This window comes from Lathyrus oleraceus, chromosome 6, assembly GCF_024323335.1.
Source record: "Lathyrus oleraceus cultivar Zhongwan6 chromosome 6, CAAS_Psat_ZW6_1.0, whole genome shotgun sequence".
Taxonomy (NCBI): Eukaryota; Viridiplantae; Streptophyta; class Magnoliopsida; order Fabales; family Fabaceae; genus Lathyrus; species Lathyrus oleraceus.
Genome location: NC_066584.1, coordinates 250323532 through 250346367, shown reverse-complemented (window position 1 = coordinate 250346367; position 22836 = coordinate 250323532). Strand labels below are relative to the sequence as shown.

General features: G+C 37.1%; 1 protein-coding gene and 1 long non-coding RNA gene across 2 annotated transcripts; one reads left to right on the top strand and one right to left on the bottom strand.

Annotated features, from left to right (window-relative positions):
• The first annotated feature begins 7332 nt into the window (after positions 1–7332).
• LOC127094996 (secreted RxLR effector protein 161-like) lies at positions 7333–7899 on the top strand. The gene has a single exon (XM_051033750.1). The coding sequence runs from the start codon at positions 7333–7335 to the stop codon at positions 7897–7899; it is 567 nt and encodes a 188-aa protein (XP_050889707.1).
• Positions 7900–13111: 5212 nt separating this feature from the next.
• LOC127091044 (uncharacterized) lies at positions 13112–21930 on the bottom strand. The gene is made up of 3 exons (XR_007791862.1): positions 21850–21930; positions 21670–21733; positions 13112–13234 (listed from the first exon to the last, which is right to left on the bottom strand). It is a non-coding gene; the product is annotated as an uncharacterized LOC127091044 (long non-coding RNA).
• Between the last annotated feature and the right edge of the window lie 906 nt (positions 21931–22836).

Sequence of the window (22836 nt, the reverse complement as noted above, 5' to 3'; positions counted from 1 at the left end):
TTTACAAGACTTGATCGGATCAACCAAGAATCAAAGGGTTTGTTATGAGTCACGAGCATGGAGTCAGGTTAAGAACCATCCCAAAGGAGTGTACTAAGGATAAAAACCTGTAGATCATGTTCTAAAAAGTTCCTAGAGTCTTAATCCCATCTATCGGATATTATAGGTTAGGATGACTAACTCATCAACCCATAATATTCTCAAGAGAAACTCGTCTGAGTGTAGTATCGTGTAACAACTGTTATCAAGTCTACACCTGAACAGTCTCCGCACTACGTCCTAAATAGGCCAAGTGGGTTAAATGTTCTACGATTCGCATCTTCTCGGACCCCAAATCAGAGAAAGTAATGCCTGACAACAAATAACTTGTGTGACATTAGTAACTCCAAAAGGGTCTCCACTGAGTAGATGTGTCTCAAGCCAAATTGTTAAGGACTACTCCACACAAGTTGAACATGACTATATCATCCTCCTATCTTAATTAAACTCAAGTTCGGGTTAGAACTTATCTCACCACTCAGAGACGACCATGCACAACAGACATATTATATCACATAAGCAAGTATACAAACATCAAATATACAAATATATACACATAAAAAAGTAGTCTAAACCCACTAAGGACTACACCCCAGTAGAGTCGCTACTTAATTTTTGTAGCGGTAAATTCATGACCATCAAGTTATGGATAAGCTTAACATCAATAAAACCAGAGTCGCAACCGCGCTTTTATTGTTTCCAAAGGAAAAGGTAAAAGTACAAACAAAACCCAAATATAAGAAGTTTTTAAATCAAAACTAGTAAAATGCCAGAGATTACAGGTAAGGGGGTTTGTTACAGAGAGGGAAGGTGTTAGCATCCAAAGTGTCTTAGGAACTCCTAGGGAGCCCTTTCTTATGTGTGTATGTGTGTTTGGTATAAAATGATGTTTGAGAAAAATAGAGTGTGGTGGTGAGAAAATAATTCATTGATTATATTTTTGTGTTTGACAAGACCTTCGGTCTTGTGCCTACGTACCAACATAAAAATGAGGGATCAAAACCTCGTAGTTCATGGTATCAATTTCAAAATGAGTGGATTGCTTTTAATCAAAATTTAAGTTAAAATAGGCACAAAGGGTCCAAAAGTTTGGATGAGTGTTAATTCTTTTTGTCTTTTGAAATTTTAAGTCAATATGATTATATTTATTTACAAGTTTAATTTAAGAAAAGAGTTTGAAAATTCAATGGCATAAGGCCAAGGTTTCTATTTTGAAATAAGGTCTAAGTTTGAAATCACAAGCAAAGAAGGTTTTTGAAAAGGGGGAGAGATTTTGAAATTTAAGAAGTGGGAGAAGATGAAAAGACTATCCTAAGCATAAAATTAAAAGTTAAGAGTTGAAAGGATTTGACCAATCGGATGCAATCCAACAGACAAGAATGTCATATAGAAAACCCACTTTCCCTTTGGACTCTGAATCAAGCAATTATCCACAAGCAATTAGCAATATCAAACATCATGAAGATCAAGGCATCAAATAAAGATAGTCATATCCCAACAAGCAATTCCATAGCTAGCAGTCTTTTGTCTTCTCATCTATCAGATGAAATATTCTGTGATTAACTCAGAATAATGCATCAGACACAAGATCAAAATAACAGTTGCATCAAGACCATGTAGCAGATAAGTTCAAATAGATCCCAATACTTGCATCAAATGAAGGCTCAAATCACAATAACTTGGTGTCAAAATGTTGGCATTGGCCAAGTCCTTTTTGCATATGGAATGTTGCCTAATCCTATGTCCAAAAGTTCAGATCAAGCTCAATAGTCCACCAAACATTTTTTATGTTTTTTTATTAGGTATTTTAAGGTCCGAAGACCACAAGCACAAACAAATATATACAATCACAATATATGGCTCAAATGAGCAAAGTGAAAATGGCATAAATATAAACAAGTTAAATGATATGTAAATGACAATGAATGGTAAATGACTTGAAATTAAATTGCATAAAGTAAATGACTTGAATGTAAAGAAATATTGATAAGAATTAGTCAAATGTTAGTCAAGGTTAATTATATGTTAGTGGTGTTTTGTTATTCAATTGATTAAGTCATTCTTTGGAGAACACTCAACCATCTATTCACAAGCATGGATCCTTGAACCAAGACATCTTCCAAAGGAAGGAAAAAAGGCCAAGTTTTTCACACAATACCATGAAAGATAGGAGACTTACATCTCACTTACTAGAATGTTATGCCTTTAGGGTCAAATTTAGCTCCATGTTAAGCAATCGTAATTGGACTTATGTAGAAGTCACAACTATCTGAGGTTGGGCAATACAAATTTAAGTGCTAATGCATGTTAGATATTTGGTATAATGAACCAAACTCCTAAAACATACCGCACACTAAAAGCAAAGATCACAAGGGATGAACCTATCTCATCCATACTTGTATTGGTTCATCTAACATAAGGTCATTGATGAACCAATTAGCCTTAGGATATTGAGACTTCATTGGTCAATGAAAAGGATGGAAAAGAATGAGGATGAAGATTAAGAGGGAGGGGAGATGAGAGAAATACAAATTGGTCATGGGAGGAATTTTACCAAATTAAAATCATTCATTCATTTTGGGAGATGAAATGTACATTTCATCAATCCCCTAAATCCAAGGATTTTAATCTAATAAAGGTCAAATCAACCTTGACCAAGGTCCAAACAAATAGTCAAACATTAGAAGACCATAAAAATGTCTCAACATAATTTTACACAATTAATCAATTAAAAAAGCATTAAAATACAAATTAGTTTGGTCAAAACCTAAAACCTCTTCAAAACACCAAATAAATGGCCAAGAGATTTATCCTAGGTCAAACAAGGTCAAAGGACCTTAGACAAAAAGTTTCATGATTTTTGAAAAGTCAGAAGTATTTTTAAACAATTAAAAATATGCACAAAAACATTTAATTCATGAAAAATATCAAAATTAATCTAAAAAATAATTTTAATTCAGAAAATAAAAGAGACAAATATTTAAATATTTTTGGTGAAAGTCCCATATTTTTTGGATTAATAATGAAATTAATATGAATTAAACAAAATAAAGGGATTAAAGGAAAAATCAAAAAATATAAATAAAATAAAAAAAAACAAGGGCCATCAGATCTCCCTCATTAATTGAGGTGGAAGATCTGATGGCGACGCGCTAAGGTGCACCAAACACATGAGTCAAACGCGCTGCAACATGAGTCAAACAAAACAAAGGCCAGGATTAAAACGTGGAATCAAGATCAGATGGTTGGGAAGCTGCCAACACACCACCGAAGCCCTAGCTCCGGTCATCTTCTCCGGTGAGGACCACTAGACTGGTCCAACCAAAACTTCATGAAAAATGAAAAATAAGCACACTAATTTGAAGAAAAAATGCTCAGGAGCCCGAATCTAACCTCAATTTCTTCCAATTCCAAGTATATTAAAAGATACATGGATTTGAAATTTGAGGTTCATGATCTGAGTTGCTTCGATTTGACCTCAAAGCAACTCAATCTTGTTGCCTACATTGGTAGGACTTCAACAAACCAAAAATCACAAAGAATAGTGAATAATTAAGAGAGAATCGAAGAGATGAAGTTTCTGAATTTTCACCTTCGAGTTGCTTCAAATTTGCTTGTTATTGATCTGGACTTGCTTGATTCCTCTTCCCTTTGCTTGCAGTGATCAATTGAGATGGAAATGACAATGAATTGTTGGAGTTTGAATTTCAAAACAGAAGGTGAAATTCAAACTCGATTATAATGAAATCTACAAGAATTTCTACGGAGTGAAGGGTTTGAATCATCCTGGCAAAGCTTGGGCAAGGTATTCATGAAGTTCTGAGCTCATTGCACTTGTATTTATAGCCAATTCAAATTCTTTCTACACACTTTCATTTGAAATCCAAAAATAGCAATTGTATCACGAGCTTGCATGGGCATGTAAAAAGCCTAAAGAATGATTAGAAAAGGTCCAAAATCGTGCACATGTGATGCTGGAAGCAATGCATTAAGCCATGCAATGTTGAAATGAAATCGATCATTAGAAACTTCCAAATGGTACCATGCGTTACACCAATGCGCAAGTCCTTCAATTTTAATCCAAATGAGATGATCTTGGACTTTTTGGAAAGGTGAGATCAAAGGGACCAACTTACAATTTGAACACGTTTCTATTTAAAGCTTAGATCATTATGAATTTTGAGGTGGAAGTTTGGAAAATCAAACATAAATGAAATTTTTCTAAGTACCAAGTCAAATGTTTACTTCTTCCACCTTGAATAACTTTTGTTATGGACTTCAAATGGAAACACTTCCTTCATCAAAGTTGTAGCTAATTAAAAACTATTAAATTTGGTCACAAATTTGACCTCATTTAGATTTTTCATGAAGGAGTTATGTATTTTATAAGTTGAGGAAAATCACTTGTTCAATGGTAATGGCCCAAAATGACTTATAATGTTTCCTCTTGGCACATGTATTTTCAAGTTGAATTTGAACTTCCTCCAAACATAAAAGTTGAATAGGAAATATTTAATTTTATCATGGAATTTTAATGGATTTAATCTCATAAAAATTGAGAAAGTTATGGGCTTGGGGAGTTGACCTCCTAACTAGGGTTCAAACAAAATGACCTATAATATTTCACCATGGAAAATGACTTTCCAAGAAAAACTAGCTCTAGACTTAAACATGAAAGTTGTTTGGAATGTAATTTTGAGTAACGTTTATCTTGGAATCATTTTCATATGACAAAAATTATAGGAGATAAGGTCTAGTGAACCCCAGTTTTGACTAGTTGACTTTCTCTAGTCAACCACCATGAACCATCTTGCTAGCTTGACATTCTCTTGTTGTTTTGGACTCATGGAAGATCATATATGTGTAAGATGATGTAATATTAAGTATACCTTGAAATATTTGATCAAATAATGAAGAAACTTGTTGAGGAAGTCACACAAGATACCAAGATGAACTAGGGCTTCCAAGGCAAACAAACTCTAAACTCTTGATGATCTCTTGATAAAAATGATATGTGAAGATCATGGGGACCCATATATGATGTATAAAGTCAATATGAAACATCTCTTGATTAGTCTGCTTGCACTGAGGGTCTCAAACCCTAGATATGAGCTTGATGGAGCATAGGTGAGCACACACGCTACCTACAAAAAAGTTAAACTATACATTGACATATTTTTGGTATTTTGGTTAGTAAATAATGAAAAATAAAGTATGATACAATAAAATGTGCTTGGTGATCTCTCCCAATGAAAACCCAATGAATAAGGGGTAAGGAGGATGCTAAGGTGTGATCTTAAAGCCAACGCAGATGATGAGATAACATGAGGGATCTTAGGGTCAAAATTGGGGTCTTAAACTCATCGAGTCCTCTATCTATTCCATTATTTTTCCCTTTATTCTTTTGCGAGTAACCTTTAGATAGTAACACCCATTAGAGCTACAATAATCAAAACGGTTCCCGTTGAGTACATCGGATGTAAGGGGTGCTAATACCTTCCCCTTGCATAACTGACTTCCTTACCTTTTTTCTCTTCCCCCGGGGTTTACCAATGTTTTCCATTTCCTTTAGGAATAAATAAAGTTCAATGAAGAATCTGTTATCTTCGGCCGTGTGATGCATTTTAGTATATTTTTTCTAGTTTCAAGAGGCAATAGTGACAACTCTACAGGGCCTCCTCAAAAGGCCTCTGGCTTAGCATCCTGAGCAGCCCCGCCATCCAAAGATTGCACTAGCTCAGCAGCATCAACAGTATGAGGTGGCACAGATGGTGGAGGTGAGTATACCTCTAGTGAGTTTGGGAAGTTTTGTGATCTTGAGGGAATTGTACGTGAGGTGGTGCCTCTGTGTACGCCTCAACAAAACGGGGTTGCCGAGAGGAAAATCGTACAATAATGAACATGGTGCGTAGTATGCTTTGTGGGAAAAAATTTCCTAAGGAATTGTGGGGTGAGGCCGTGTCTATAGCCACCTACTTGTTGAATGGGTGTCCCACTAAGAAGCTGGAGAAACTCACACCGGAAGAGGCTTGGAGTGGCTTCAAACCGAATTTGAATCATTTGCACGTTTTTGGATCGATTGCATATCGTCATGTACCGAACCAACTTCGGAAGAAATTGGATGATAAGGGTGAGAAGATGATATTTGTAGGATATCACTCTACTGGAGGGTACAAGTTGTTCGATGGAAAAAATCGGAAGATCGTCATAACCCGGGATGTGACTTTTGGTGAAGTCGAAAATGCAGAAAATGCAGCAGTAACTGGTTACCCTACTAGCAGTAACCGGTTACTCACAGAAAAATAGCAGCAACAGTTTTTTAAAATCGCTGATCTGGAGGCTTCCGACACCGTTGTACCAGCACCTACAGTAGCGCAAAATGATGCTGTTAATAATGGTAGACCAGTGAGGCAAAGAGCCTTGCCTCATAGACTCTGAGATTACGAAAGATTCCAAGATAACGAAGTGAATAACGATGGTGATTTTGTTCATTTCGCGCTTATGGCCGAATCCGAACCGGTAAATGAGGAAGAAGCCTTAAGTAATCCTAAGTGGATATGTGCAATGAAAGAGGAGCTGGAATCTATTGAGAAAAACGGTACTTGGGAGTTGGTCGATTTACCACTTAAAAAGAAACCGATAGGTGTGCGATGGGTCTATAAGGTTAAAGCAAATCCGAAAGGTGAAGTAATCAAGCACAAAGCTCGATTAGCGGCGAAGGGGTTCTTGCAACGAGAAGGTATAGACTATGAGGAGGTATTAACACCGGTGGCTAGATTAGAGACTATTCATTTGGTTGTTGGTATTGCGCATAACAACAATTGGATGGTTTACCAAATGGATGTCAAATCTGCGTTTTTGAATGGTCCTCTTGTTGAGGAAGTCTATGTGGGGCAGCCACCCGGTTTCATGATAAAAAATCAAGAGATGAAGTATTACAAGCTACACAAGGCGTTGTATGGTTTGAAACAAGCTCCAAGAGCTTGGAACAAACGTATTGACGACTTTCTTATTGACATTGGTTTCGAACGATGTGTATCCGAACATGGAGTTTATGTGAGATCGGATACGAATAATGGTGTTATTATACTTTGCTTGTATGTTGATGATCTCTTGATTACGAGCAGCCATGACAAGAGTATTTCAAGGTTCAAAAGTGAGCTCATGAGATAGTTTGAGATGACGGACCTTGGTGTCATGAATTACTTCCTTGGCATAGAGTTTCACAAGTCAAAAGTGGGGATGCTTATGCACCAAAGGAAGTATGCTCTAGATATTTTTAAAAAGTGTGATATGGAGCATTGTAATGCTTCTATTACACCTTGTGAGGCTAGAGTGCCGCTGTCCAAAAGTGATGATGAGGAGGATGTCAATCCAACGCTTTACCGGAGCTTGATTGGATCTTTACGGTATTTGTGCAATACGCGATCGAATTTGGCTTTTAGTGTCGGTATTGTGAGTAGATTCATGGAGAGACCTAAGGTATCTCACTTGGCGGCGGTCAAGAGGATCCTTAGATATGTGAAAGGTACTCTTGGCTGCGGAATTCTCTTTCCCGCATCGGACACAGGGCGTAAGTGCAATTTACTTGGCTACACCGATTCTAATTGGTGCGGAGATAAAGATGACCGAAAATCGACGGCGGGGTACATCTTTATGTTTGGTAGTACACCAATCTCTTGGTGTTCGAAAAAGGAACCGGTTGTAGCACTCTCTTCTTGTGAGACCGAGTATATTGCAGAGTCGTTAGGTGCATGCCAAGCTATGTGGCTTATGAATCTATTGAAGGAATTGGGATGTGGTGATGATGCTGCCACCACCCTGTTTGTAGACAATGTTTCCGCAATAAATCTTGCATAGAATCTGATTGCACACGGAAGGAGAAAATATATTGAGATGCGGTTTCATTATTTGAGAGAATTGGTCGGTGATGGAAAGCTTAGATTGAGCTATTGCCAAAGCGAAGACCAAGTCGCGGGTTTGTTGACAAAGGGTGTGACAAATGATGTGTTCAAGAGGCTGAAGAAGTGCTTGAGCATGGTGGACTTGGAGCAACTAAAGTGAGGTGGTGTGTTAAATGCAATTAAATTTCTTTTATTACCGGCTAGTTGTCAAAAAATAACAGAATTTAATTGTTGGGTCACTTTAGTTGTATTTTGAGTTGTATTTTTTGTTATTCTCTCTCAATGTATAAATACTCTTGTAATATTCCCAATTCCAATTAATGCCAAATTTACTATTCATCCAATATCATTTTGTTCTCTCTAATTCTCTTTAAACTTCATCTTCCCCAATTTCTTATCTTCCACCATTGTCAAACCTTCAATTTGAGTTTTTATGTCCTAACATAGCCAAACATTTTCAATTTCATTTTTAACAAAATAATTATTGCATGCTAACTACAATAGTGTTGGATGTTATATAAGTCAAATGCAATGTAACTATGATCAGAAGCATGTTTGGAGAATAGCTTATTTGAGAAGCTATTTGGAAAAGCTGCCAGAATGCTGCAGGAAAACTAGAAAAATACTTTTGTTTTTAGGCTGTTTTTGTTTAGCTTTTGTTTGTTACTTTGTTTAGTGTTAGTAGGCACTATATATATACATTTTGTAACATGTTGAATGAATTAATGCCATATGATTTTTACCCTCTCAATTAATCTCTATTCTCTCTAAACTTCATCTTCCCCAATCCTCCAATTTCACCAAAATTATCCATCACCTCCATTGATTCACATACAAGCTTTTGTGCTTGTTCTAACATTTGGCATCAAGAGCATTGGTTCCGATCCTATTCCGCTGCAATGTCCGTTTCAAATGACAAGATCCCCACCAATCTTCCCATTCTTGATTCAAAGAACTACAACAAATGGTGCAAACAAATGAAAGTTTTGTTTGGCTACCAAGACGTGCTCGATGTGATTACTACCGGTGTTACCCCTCTTGTTGAAGAGGCTATATCTGCCAATAAGCCACTCACAAAGAAGAGAAGAAGAAAGACTACAAGGCTCTCTTCTTGATACATTCTTGCGTAGATGAAGACAACTTCGAAAAGGTTGGTGATTGTGACTCGGCGAAGAAAGCTTGGGATATACTCGAGAAGGCGTATGCGGGAGTTGACAAAGCGAAGGTGGTGAGGTTACAAACTCACAAGAGGCAGTTTGAATTACTCCAAATGGAAGAGAAGGAAATGGTCAACGATTACATAATGCGTGTGAGGCTTTTGGTGAATCAAATGAAGGCTTGCGGTGAGTCGGTTTCGGAGGAAAACATTGTGTCGAAGGTGTTGTGTTCTTTAACGGAAAAATTCGACAACATTGTTGTTGCGATTGAAGAATCGAAGGATCTCAAGACCATGACGAAGGATGAACTATAAAGTTCATTGGAAGCTCATGAACAAAGGATGGATGAAAGAGGAAACGATAAGGAAAAAGCGGAAGTGGCTTTGCAAGCTCGTTTCAATGAAAAGAATAAGAGATCGAAAGGGAAATGGTCTTCTAGAGATAAGAAGAATTTCCAGAATTTTGGTGGAAAAGATCTACAAAATTCAAGAGGACAAATAGGAGAGGGAACCTCCAAGGATGGTAGTCAAGGCAACTACAAGCCGCTCGACAAAAGTACCAAGAGATGTTACAATTGTCAAAAGCTTGGACATTTCTCAAGAGATTATCGTTTCAAGCGCAAGGAGAGTGATGCGGATGAAGCTAAGGTTGCTAGGCAAGAAGTGGATGATGATAGAACACTTCTTGTGGTGATTACGGAGGAGAATAATGGCATGGACAGCAGTTGAAAGTTGCTGGACAGCAACTACTGCAGTGCAGAAAAAATGCAGAAAATGCGTTCGGAGAAAAACGCATTAGTAACGGTTCGAGATGGAGTCCAAGGTAGTGATCAGTGGTACTTGGATTCTGGTTGTTCGACGCATATGATCGGTAGAAAAGATTGGTTCGTGAAGATCAATCAAGCCATGCGAAGTAGAGTGATATTCGCGAATAATACGACTTTAGCGGCCGACGGTGTCGGTGATGTCTTGATCATGAGGAGGGATGGTGGTCATTCCTTGATCAAGGACGTTTTGTACATTCCTGGAATTAAGTGTAACCTTTTAAGCATTGGCCAATTACTTGAAAGGAATTACACAATTCGCATGGAAAACAAAGTATTGCGCGTTTTGGACCAAAATGGAGTTTTGATCCTTAAGGCTCCTATGGCTGCCGATAGAACTTTCAGGATTGAGTTGAAAGTTATGGAGCATAGGTGCTTAGCTACTGCTGCAAGTCGTGAGGAATGGTTATGGCACTACCGTCTCGGTCATCTCAACTTTCCTGATCTCGACGCGTTACAAAGACATGGTATGGTGTCCGGGTTGCCAAGGATTAATATTCCAGCTGAAATATGTGAAGAGTGTGTTCATAAGAAGCAACACAAGAGTAATTTCAGCAAGGATGCGGGTCATAGGACCAAGCATCACCTTGAGGTGGTGTATTCCGATGTATGCGGACCGATGCAAGTCAATTCCTACGGTGGCAATCGATACTTTGTCACGTTTATTGATGATTTTAGTAGGAAGTTGTGGATTTACCTCATTAAGAGGAAGGATGAGGTGTTTGAAGTGTTCAAACGGTTTAAGTCAATGGTTGAGCGCCAATGCAGTAAAAAGCTCAAAACTCTCAAAACGGACGGTGGGGGTGAATTCACATCCGGTGAGTTTATGAGCTATTGCAATGATGAGGGGATAATTCGTGAGGTGGTGCCTCCCTACACTCCACAACAAAATGGCATTGCGGAGAGGAAAAATCGGACAATCATGAACATGGTACGAACCATGTTAAAAGGCAAAAATTTACCGAAAGAGCTTTGGGGTGAAGCGGTATCTACAGCTGCCTATTTGTTGAATAGGTGTCCGACAAAGAAGCTGGAAAAGATAACTCCATAAGAGGTATGGTCCGGATTCAAACCGAGTTTGAGTCACTTGCGCGTTTTCGGTTCGGTTGCGTTTCGACACATTCCGGGACAACTTAGAAAGAAGCTTGATGATAAGGGTGAGAAGTTGTTACTTGTGGGATATCATCCTACTAGAGGCTACAAATTGTTTGATATGAGTAGCAAGAGGATTGTGGTAAGTCGGGACGTGATTGTGGACGAAATCCGGACGTTTGACAGCAAAATTTTTGCTGTTTCTGTACAGGAAATCGATTTACCAAATGAGGTAATCAATTTCCAGCCCGTGACAGAGCCCCCTGGTGCTGCTGGAAGTCAAAATTCAGGCCTAGAAATCGATTTCCTGGGAGGAAATTTGAATTTCCAGTCTATTAATGATCCTAGACAGCAACCATTCGCAACGGAGGATGGTGAAATGAGTAGACGGCCAACGAGGCAGAGAGGTATGCCTCAAAGACTCCAAGATTGTGAGGTATTCCGTGATAGAGAGATCAATCATGATGGTGATCTCATCCATTTCGCTTTAATGGCCGAATCCGAACCGGTGAATACGGAGGAGGAATTAAGCGATCCAAAATGGATGAGTGCAATAAAGGATGAGCTGGAATCAATTGAGAAAAACAATACTTGGATGTTGGTCGATTTACCGAAAGGTAAAAAGGAAATTGGTGTGAAATGGGTCTTCAAGGTGAAAGCAAATCCGAAAGGTGAGATAATCAAGCATAAGGCTCGATTAGTGGCAAAAGGATTTTTCCAAAAGGAAGGCATTGATTTTGATGAGGTATTCGCACCAGTTGCAAGGCATGAAACCATCCGGTTAGTTGTTGCGATTGCAAATACCAACAGTTGGTCGTTATATCAAATGGACGTCAAATCGGCATTTTTGAACGGTCCATTGGATAAAGAGGTGTATGTGGGACAAACTTCGGGTTTTGTTGTTCAAGACCAAGAGGCAAGAGTCTACAAGTTGAGGAAGGCACTCTATGGTTTGAAACAAGCTCCAAGAGCTTGGAAAAAACGCATAGATGGTTTTCTTAACGATGTTGGTTTTAAGAAATGCGTGTCCGAGCATGGGGTGTATGTGAAAACGGGTGCTAGCGCAGGGGTGATCATTCTTTGTCTATATGTGGACGATTTGTTGATTACCGGAAGTTGTGAATCATACATTTCAAAGTTCAAGCAAGAGCTTATGAGGGAATTTGAAATGAGTGACCTTGGTGCTATGACATACTTCTTAGGCATAGAGTTCCAAAAGACAAAGTTGGGGCTGCTCATGCATCAAAGAAGGTATGCAATGGAGATCTTGAAGAGGTGTGATATGGAGCATTGCAAGGCTGCCATAACTCCATCTGAGGCACGGTTACAACTATCCAAGAGTGAGGAAGAGCAAGATGTGGATCCAACTCAATACCGGAGATTGGTTGGATCATTGCGTTACTTGTGCAATACGCAGCCTGATTTGGCGTTTAGTGTCGGTATTGCTAGTAGGTTCATGGAAAAGCCAAAGGTATTACACTTGGCAGCGGTTATGTGAGGATCCTTCGTTATGTGAAAGGTACTCTTGGCTGTGGAATTTTGTTTCCGGCAAGTGACACAGGCAGAAGTTGCAATTTACTTGGATACACCGACTCCAATTGGTGCGGAGATAAAGACGATCGAAAATCAACGGCGGGTTATGTCTTTATGTTCGGCGGTGCACCAATCTCTTGCTGTTCTCTGTAACACCCCTTTTTCTACCCCAAAATACTTAACATATAATCAGAGTAAATAAGCACGCATATAAACAAAAGGGCGTCACATCGACGTTTTCAAAAACTAAAAGCTTTCAAAAACCAATATCATTCATCATCAATATACAATACACCTGGTCATTTAAAATAACACATTTCAATTATCATGAATATTCAAGAATATGCGTTCGCAGCGGAAAATAATGAATACTCATGTATTTCATAAAATGATCCATGTTCCATACCATGATCATCTCTCAATAATCTCCTCAAGTTAAAATAAAACCATAACCAGAATATTTGGCACTATGGCCTCTCAAACGGCAATTGCAAATAAGCATGTTCACAAGTAATAACATAATACTTATCCAAATAAGATACGAGTTCAATACTACTAATCTACCCCGTGTTACATGACCAGAGCATTGACTCATTACCTAGTCTTCAAACTAAAATACGGACACTCTCTGGATAATCTCGAGCGAGCTACCGTCCACTTACTTCAGCAATACTACTTTGGAGTATCTGCACGATGCCATGTAAAGCATCATTCCAACAGAAGGGTGAGAATTCAAATCATTATGGAAAAGTATAATAAGGCACAATGATTAAATCAACAAGTAAAGGAATTCATCACAGTTCGTATAACCATGTAAATAATACTAACCAATATTTATTTCACATGTTTCAAACATCCATCAAAACGTAAGGAGTACGATATTAAAATCCAATACTATATTCCCAAAGATACACATAACTACAATTATCACATAATCACATACTTTGCCAAGTTATGTATCCAAACATCATCAAATTCAATTACCATATCTCATACACACATCACAATCACAACAATGCATACACTCCATTATCACATAACTCTAATGTGACTCAATGCAAGACATGTGACTCTATGCATGTGGTACCGCAATGTGAACCCAATGTTTCACCGTTTTCCGATTCAATATCTAGAATCCAAGCCACGTTTCCGATCCGGACAAGATCAAAGCCACTACGTCTATTTCCAATTAAGGATCAACGTCTACTATGCCTATTTCCAATTAAGGATCAACGTATGATACGCCTATTTCCATTCAAGGATCAACGTCTACTACGCCTATTTCCAATTAAGGATCAACGTATGCTACCATGTGAACCCATAGTTTCACCGCTTCCACCATGAAGCCGACCATGCCATGAATGAATGTACAAATACCAACACATATGCAGTTAAGATCATCTTTACCATCTTAACATTCCACATATCACCATAATTCAATTCTATGAATTATCCACCAATGGTACATATACACGTTCATAACAATATATCATTCACAAATATAGGCTAATTATCAACTACGCACACTAGATCTCATTGCAAATGACTATAACTTTTTAAAATCTCAATTTTTCATTTTTCAACAGTGGTAATCGGTTAACGCTCGGTGAGTAACCGGTTAACACAAAACAGAGCAAGTAACCGGTTAACGCTCGGTGGGTAACCGGTTAACATAAACCAGAATCAACTTCCTGCGCAGATTTTCAAGCAAGTACTCGGTTAACGCTCGGTGGGTAACCGGTTAACGTAAAAAAGAATACATAATTTTCTGTATTTTAATGGTTGGAGGACTTTCGGACCTCCGATTTCGATTTCGTAAAAAGCCAAACGTTCAGAAAATTATGACTCATACAATACTCTAAGTATATAACATTAATTTACAGTTTTAACATAATCAAATCACCACAAATCCAGAATATTCATCAAGACCTAACAATTCCAAAACCATGCAATTTAGGGATTTCAACATAAACATATTTCTACCCATTGCCCCAATTATACTAACCCATAATAATAAGGATTCTCCCCCTTACCTCTTCAATTTTCTGGAAACCCTAGCTTCTCTCTTGTTCTTCCCCTCTTCTCCTTACTTTTCCTCTTGTTTTCTCTATTGTCGTCAAATGAGCAAATGAATCCTACTTCTCACTATCCTCACCTCTTACTATTTATATTAGTATTATATTTGGGCTTAAAGAGTGATACCTCTAATTTAATTAATAGGCCCAATAAGACCTAATATTTAAATATCTCTAATTAGTTCAATTAAATTAAACTAACACAATATGCAAACCAAGTTAATTAACTCAATTATTCATTATATCTCATATCAACTAAATAATGAATTAACACACCAAATTAATTAATATAATCAATTATTATACTACCTAACAACCAATTATTATACTACCTAATAATATAAGAAATAATTACTAAAATTGGGTTGTTACAACTCTCCCCCACTTAAAAGATTTTCGGCCTCGAAAATACCTCAAACGAACAACTCCGGATACGATTCCTTCATCTAATCCTCGAGTTCCCAAGTAATATTGCCATTGGCGACTCCGCCCCATATCACTTTCACCAAAGCAATCTCCTTACCACGAAGCTTCTTGACTTCTCGATCTTCAATTCGCATAGGTGATGTATCAACCGTCAAATTATCCCTTACTTGAACATCATCTAATGGAACAACATGCGATGGATCCGCAATGTACCTCCTCAATTGAGACACATGGAACACATCATGAAGATTAGAAAGTGATGATGGCAATGCAATCCGATATGCCACTTCACCTATCCTCTCGGAAATCTGATAAGGACCAATGAAACGCGGCGTCAACTTACGCGACTTCAAAGTTCTACCAACACCCGTTATTGGCGTAACTCGAAGAAACACATGCTCATCTTTCTCAAACTCAAGAGCCTTCCTCCTCTTATCATGATAACTCTTTTGCCGACTCTGAGAAGCCTTCATCTTCTCTTGAATCATCTTAATCTTATCCGTAGTCTCTTGAATCAACTCGGGTCCAACCACAGCACCCTCTCTCGATTCGTACCAACACAAAGGTGTTATACACCTTCTACCATACAGAGCCTCAAAAGGTGTCATTCCAATACTCGAATGGAAACTGTTGTTATACGTAAACTCGATCAAAGGCAAGAAACTATCCCAATTTCCTCCTTGTTCCAAAACATAAGACCTCAAAAGATCTTGAAGTGACTGAATAGTCCTCTCCGTTTGACCATCAGTTTGTGGATGATATGCCGAACTCAAACGCAACTTCGTACCCAAAGCACTTTGCAAACCTTCCCAAAATCTCGAAGTGAACCTCAGATCTCTATCCGAAACAATGCTCGACGGAATACCATGCAAACACACAATCCTTTCGATGTACAACTTAGCAAGTCTCTCCATCGAATAATCCATCCTCATTGGAATAAAATGAGCACATTTTGTCAACCTGTCCACAACGACCCAAATCGCCTCACAATTACTCAATGTTCTCGGCAAACCCGAAACAAAATCCATAGAGATACTATCCCACTTCCACTCGGGAATAGATAACGGTTGCATCAAACCAGACGGCTTTTGATGTTCAATCTTTGACTTTTGACAAGTCAAACATGAATACACAAATTCCGCTACATCCTTCTTCATACCTTGCCACCAAAACATCTTCCTCAAGTCTTGATACATTTTAGTAGCACCATGATGAATACTCAAACCACTTCTATGCCCTTCCTCGAGAATCCTATTTCTCAAATCCGCAACATCCGGAATACAACCTCGATCACGACACCTCATGATACCATTCTCATCAATCCGAAAGTCACCACCTTTGCCTTAATTAATCAATGTCATAACATCGACTAATTTTAAATCTGACTTCTGACCTTCTAATCTCGTCAATAATGCCCCACGTAAGCTTCAACTTACCAAGCTTAACACACGAAGGCGTCGCTTCACAAACCAAACTCAAATCTCTAAATTGCTCCAACAATTCAAACTCTCGAATCATCAACATAGACACGTGCAATGACTTCCTACTCAATGCATCGGCTACAACATTCGCCTTTCCAGGATGATAATTCAAACCAAAATCATAATCTTTCAAGAATTCCAACCATCTCCTTTGCCTCATATTCAATTCTTTCTGATCAAACAAGTACTTCAAACCCTTGTGATCACTAAACACATCAAATCGCGATCCAAACAAATAATGTCTCCAAAGCTTCAACACAAACACAACGGTGGCCAACTCTAAATCATGCGTCGGATAATTCCTCTCATGAACTTTAAGTTGCCTTGAAGCATAAGCTACCACTTGCCCTTTTTGCATCAAAACACCTCCCAAACCCAACAAAGAAGCATCACAATACACAACGAAAGTTTCTAACGGATCCGGTAAAATGAAAATAGGAGCCGTAGTCAATCTTCTCTTAAGCTCTTGAAAATTCGCTTCACACTGCGAAGTCCAAATGAAAGCTTGACCTTTCCTAGTCAACTGCATCAATGGTAACGACAACTTAGAAAATCCTTCAATGAACTTCCTATAATAACCAGCCAAACCAAGGAAACTTCTAATTTCAACAACAGACTTAGGAGCTTCCCATTGAGATACAGCTTCAACCTTCGTAGGATCCACAAAAATACCACCACTCGAAATCACATGTCCAAGAAAACTTACTTCACTCAACCAAAACTCACATTTAGAGAGTTTAGCAAACAACTTCCTCTCTTTCAACACCGATAACACAACCTTCAAATGCTCGGCATGATCCTCTTTGCTCTTGGAATAAATCAATATATCATCGATGAACACCACAACAAACTTATCCAGGTAATCATGAAAAATTCTATTCATATACTCCATAAATACACTAGGTGCATTAGTCACACCAAAAGGCATCACGGAGTACTCGTAGTGACCGTACCTTGTCCGAAAAGCAGTCTTTTGAATATCCTCAGCCTTTACACGAATCTGATGATACCCAGACCTCAAATCAATCTTGCTAAACACACAAGCTCCAACCAGCTAATCCATCAGATCGTCAATCCTCGGTAGTGGATACTTGTTCTTAATCGTCACTTTATTCAGTTGTCTATAGTCAACAAAAAATCTCATAGAACCTTATTTCTTCTTGACCAACAGAACAGGTGCACCCCACGGTGACACACTAGGACGAATAAACCTCTTCTCGAGCAAGTCTTCAAGTTGACTCTTCAACTCTTTCAACTCAGAAGCAGACATTCGATAGGGAGCCATCGATACAGGACTAGTTCCAGGAACTAAATCAATCGAAAACTCAACCTCACGTTCCGGAGGTAAATCACTTATATCTTCCGGAAATACCTCCGTAAACTCACAAACTATTGGCAATTCTTCAATCGTCCTCTTCTCACGAATATCCAAAGTTGCCAACAACATAAACAACTCGGCACCATCTTGCACCGATTAATCAACTTGCTTAGCAGACACAAACCAATCTTCCTTAGCACCAACCTCAGGAAAAATAACCGTCTTCTCGAAACAGTTGATATACACCCGATTAAATTCTAACCAACACCATCCTCGAATCCGACCTCTCTTCGGGTTCAGGAAAAGCACCACATTCTCAAAACAGGTTAACTAGCCAACACTGCACTCTTACATGCGACAACATAATGTCCAAGCTTGATACAATTGGAACATCCAAGATAAGCAGACGCTTCTCCCCCACTTATTTCATTCCCAACCTACAACGGAGAATAAAACAAGCATCGACAGTGTTCTCACACACATGTCGCATACTAGGGAACAAACATAATTAAACAACCTGGCCGGACGGACCAACCTGCTTTGATACCACTAATGTATCACCCCTTTTTCTACCCCAAAATACTTAACATATAATCATAGTAAATAAGCACGCATATAAACAAAAGGGCGTCACGTCGACGTTTTCAAAAACTAAAAGCTTTCAAAAACCAACATCATTCATCATCAATATACAATACACCTGGTCATTTAAAATAACACATTTCAATTATCATGAATATTCAAGAATATGCGTTCGCAGCGGAAAATAATGAATACTCATGTATTTCATAAAATAATCCATGTTCCATACCATGATCATCTCTCAATAATCTCCTCAAGTTAAAATAAAACCATAACCAGAATATTTGGCACTCTGGCCACTCAAACAGCAATTGCAAATAAGCATGTTCACAAGTAATAACATAATACTTATCCAAATAAGATACGAGTTCAATACTACTAATTTACCCCGTGTTACATGACCAGAGCATTGACTCATTACCTAGTCTTCAAACTAAAATACGGATACTCTCCGGCTAATCTCGAGCGAGCTACCGTCCACTTACTTCAGCAATACTACTTTGGAGTATCTACACGATGCCATGTAAAGCATCATTCCAACAGAAGGGTGAGAATTCAAATCATTATGATAAAGTATAATAAGGCACAATGATTAAATCAACAATTAAAGGAATTCATCACACTTCGTATAACCATGTAAATAATACTAACCAATATTTATTTCACATGTTTCAAACATCCATCAAAACGCAAGGAGTACGATATTAAACTCCAATACTATATTCCCCAAAATACACATAACTACAATTATCACATAATCACATACTTTGCCAAGTTATGTATCCAAACATCATCAAATTCAATTACCATATCTCATACACACATCACAATCACAACAATGCATACACTCCATTATCACATAACTCTAATGTGACTCAATGCAAGACATGTGACTCTATGCATGTGGTACCGCAATGTGAACCCAATGTTTCACCGCTTTCCGATTCAATATCTAGAATCCAAGCCACGCTTCCGATTCGGACAAGATCAAAGCCACTACGTCTGTTTCCAATTAAGGATCAACGTCTAATACGCCTATTTCCAATTAAGGATCAACGTATGCTACGCCTATTTCTATTCAAGGATCAACGTCTACTACGCCTATTTCCAATTAAGGATCAACGTATGCTACCATGTGAACCCACAGTTTCACCGCTTCCACCATGAAGTCGACCATGCCATGAATGAATGTACAAATACCAACACATATGCAATTAAGATCATCTCTACCATCTTAACATTCCACATATCACCATAATTCAACTCTATGAATTATCCACCAATGGTACATATACACATTCATAACAATATATCATTCACAAATATAGGCTAATTATCAACTACGCACACTAGATCTCATTGCAAATGAATACAACTTTTTAAAATCTCAATTTTTCATTTTTCAACAGTGGTAACCGGTTAACGCTCGGTGAGTAACCGGTTAACACAAAACAGAGCAAGTAACCGGTTAACGCTCGGTGGGTAACCGGTTAACATAAACCAGAATCAACTTCCTGCGCAGATTTTCAAGCAAGTAACCGGTTAACGCTCGGTGGGTAACCGGTTAACGTAAAACAGAATGCAGAATTTTCTGCGTTTTTCATCGTTGGAGGACTTTCAGACCTCCGATTTCGATTCCGTAAAAAGCCAAACGTTCAGAAAATTATGACTCATAGAATACTCTAAGTATATAACATTAATTTACAGTTGTAACACAATCAAATCACCACAAATCGAGAATATTCATCAAGACCTAACAATTCCAAAACCATGCAATTTAGGGATTTCAACCTAAACATATTTCTACCCATTGCCTGAATTATACTAACCCATAATAATAAGGATTCTCCCGCTTACCTCTTCAATTTTTTGGAAACCCTAGCTTCTCTCTTGTTCTTCCCCTCTTCTCCTTACTTTTCCTCTTCTTTTCTCTATTGCCGTCAAATGAGCAAATGAATCCTACTTCTCACTCTCCTCACCTCTTACTATTTATATTAATATTATATTTGGGCTTAAAGAGTGATACCTCTAATTTAATTAATAGGCCAAATAAGACCTAATATTTAAATATCTCTAATAAGTTCAATTAAATTAAACTAACACAATATGCACACCAAGTTAATTAATTCAATTATTCATTGTATCTCATATCAACTAAATAATTAATTAACACACCAAATTAATTAATATAATCAATTATTATACTACCTAACAACCAATTACTTAATTAACACTCTAAATAAATAAAATAAAATATAATAATAATAATATAAGAAATAATTACTAAAATTGAGTTGTTACATTCTCGAAAGGAGCCGGTGGTTGCTCTCTCTTCTTGCGAGGCGGAGTATATTGCAGCTTCGACGTGTGCATGCCAAGCTGTGTGGCTTGTGAATCTGTTGCGTGAGCTGGACAGCTGCACGAGAGAGGGAGTTTTGTTGTTGGTGGACAATGTTTCATCCATCAACCTTACTAAGAATCCCATAGCACATGGGAGAAGCAAGCACATTGAGATGAGGTTCCATTACTTGCGCGATTTGGTGAGTTCTGGACAGTTACGTTTAAGCTACTACAAAAGTGAAGAACAAGTCACAGACTTGTTGACGAAATCGATTACAAACGATGTTTTCAAGCGACTCGTGGTGAATTTGGGGATGAAGAACATCGAGCATTTGACTTAAGGTGGTGTGTTGGATGTTATATAAGTCAAATGCAATGTAACTATGATTAGAAGCATGTTTGGAGAATAGCTTATTTGAGAAGCTCTTTGGAAAAGCTGCCAGAATGCTGCAGGAAAACCAGAAAAATACTTTTATTTTTAGGCTGTTTTTGTTTAGCTTTTGTTTGTTACTTTGTTTAGTGTTAGTAGGCAATATATATATACATTTTGTAACAATTTGAATGAATTAATGCCATATGATTTTTACCCTCTCAATTAATCTCTATTCTCTCTAAACTTCATCTTCCCCAATCCTTCAATTTCATCAAAATTATCCATCACCTCCATTGATTCACATACAAGCTTTTGTACTTGTTCCAACAAATAGTTCCAACTTTTAAGTAAAACACACGAAACTTTCTAGCTACTAAAATAAGAAACAATCCTTCTACCACCAAAAATAACAACCTAGCAACCAGCAATGCAAGAAACAACAAAAACAATTATTCTTTTAATACACATGCATATTACTATATTCTCTTGATCACAAATGAGTAGAAAATATATACATATTACATACCATGACCCTTTCCAACTAGTCTCAGTTGTGTCACATACTCTGATATCTTCTTAATATATTGAACCTGTTCAAGCAAAATACATACATATAAGAAGAAAAAAACATAGAAAATTGGAGAGGAAAAAAGAATTAACACGTCTACAACATTAAAATTTGTTACATGTTCATCCAAAAACTTACTCTCAATGAAATCAGCCAATTGAGGATCATTATTATGATTATTATCAGCCACCTATTATTCATCTACCATATAGACTTAGACTCAGTTTTATTATTTCATAAAAAATATATATAGAGAAAGATGCATTTCATCATGAAATTATTACTATTGATTTTATTAACTTTAACCATGAAATTATTATTGATTTTTTAATTTAAATTGTGTTGCAATATCATTTTTGTAGGAGTAAATATATCATTAATAAAACTATAAGTATTTTGCATAGTTTGGACCACTATTAAAAGGAAAATGAATAGTCTAAAATTGCATTTCAAGGCTTATGTAAACATAATAGGTAAAATTATATTGAATTTTTTACAACTATAAAGAAGAAGCACATCAAAACTTCATTATCAAATTTCTGTTATTAGTGCAAACAACATCTTTAGAAAAGTTAAAACTGACACACATAAACTAAAAAAAATATACCTTTTTCACAATAAAAACGTTGTACCTTTATCTAAGACATTGAAGAAAATTTTCTATGTTTCCATTGAAAATGCAAAAAGTAAGAGTCCCCTCCAATGATAGACATTGTGAGAGGACTTCCCAACCCACAAAATAGATCGGGTTTTGACTACTAGCCAGAGTATTAATTTGTTGTTTTAAAGATCACACGTGAATATTAAATCATTCATTTTCTTTTTAATAATGGTCGGAGCTAAAAATATTAAATAGGGGAGGCATTATATACATAAATTTACAGCCTTAAATAATATAGCAACTTGTTTTTCAAAATATAAATATACATCATAATTATTTTATAAAATTTTTCATATTTAAAATTAATTAACAAATTCTTATATTTAAAAATAATTAAAAAAAATTATATTTAAAAATAGAGAAAATAGAATATACATTGACAATATAAATTGTTAATCAATGTCAATCATATATCCTATTAAATAGGACGAAATTTTTTAAATTACTTATATAATATATCAGAG

What these genes read in the sequence shown, in the direction of transcription:
- LOC127094996 (XM_051033750.1), top strand. Translation starts at nt 7,333, where the DNA reads ATGGAGCATTGTAATGCTTCTATTACACCTTGTGAGGCTAGAGTGCCG.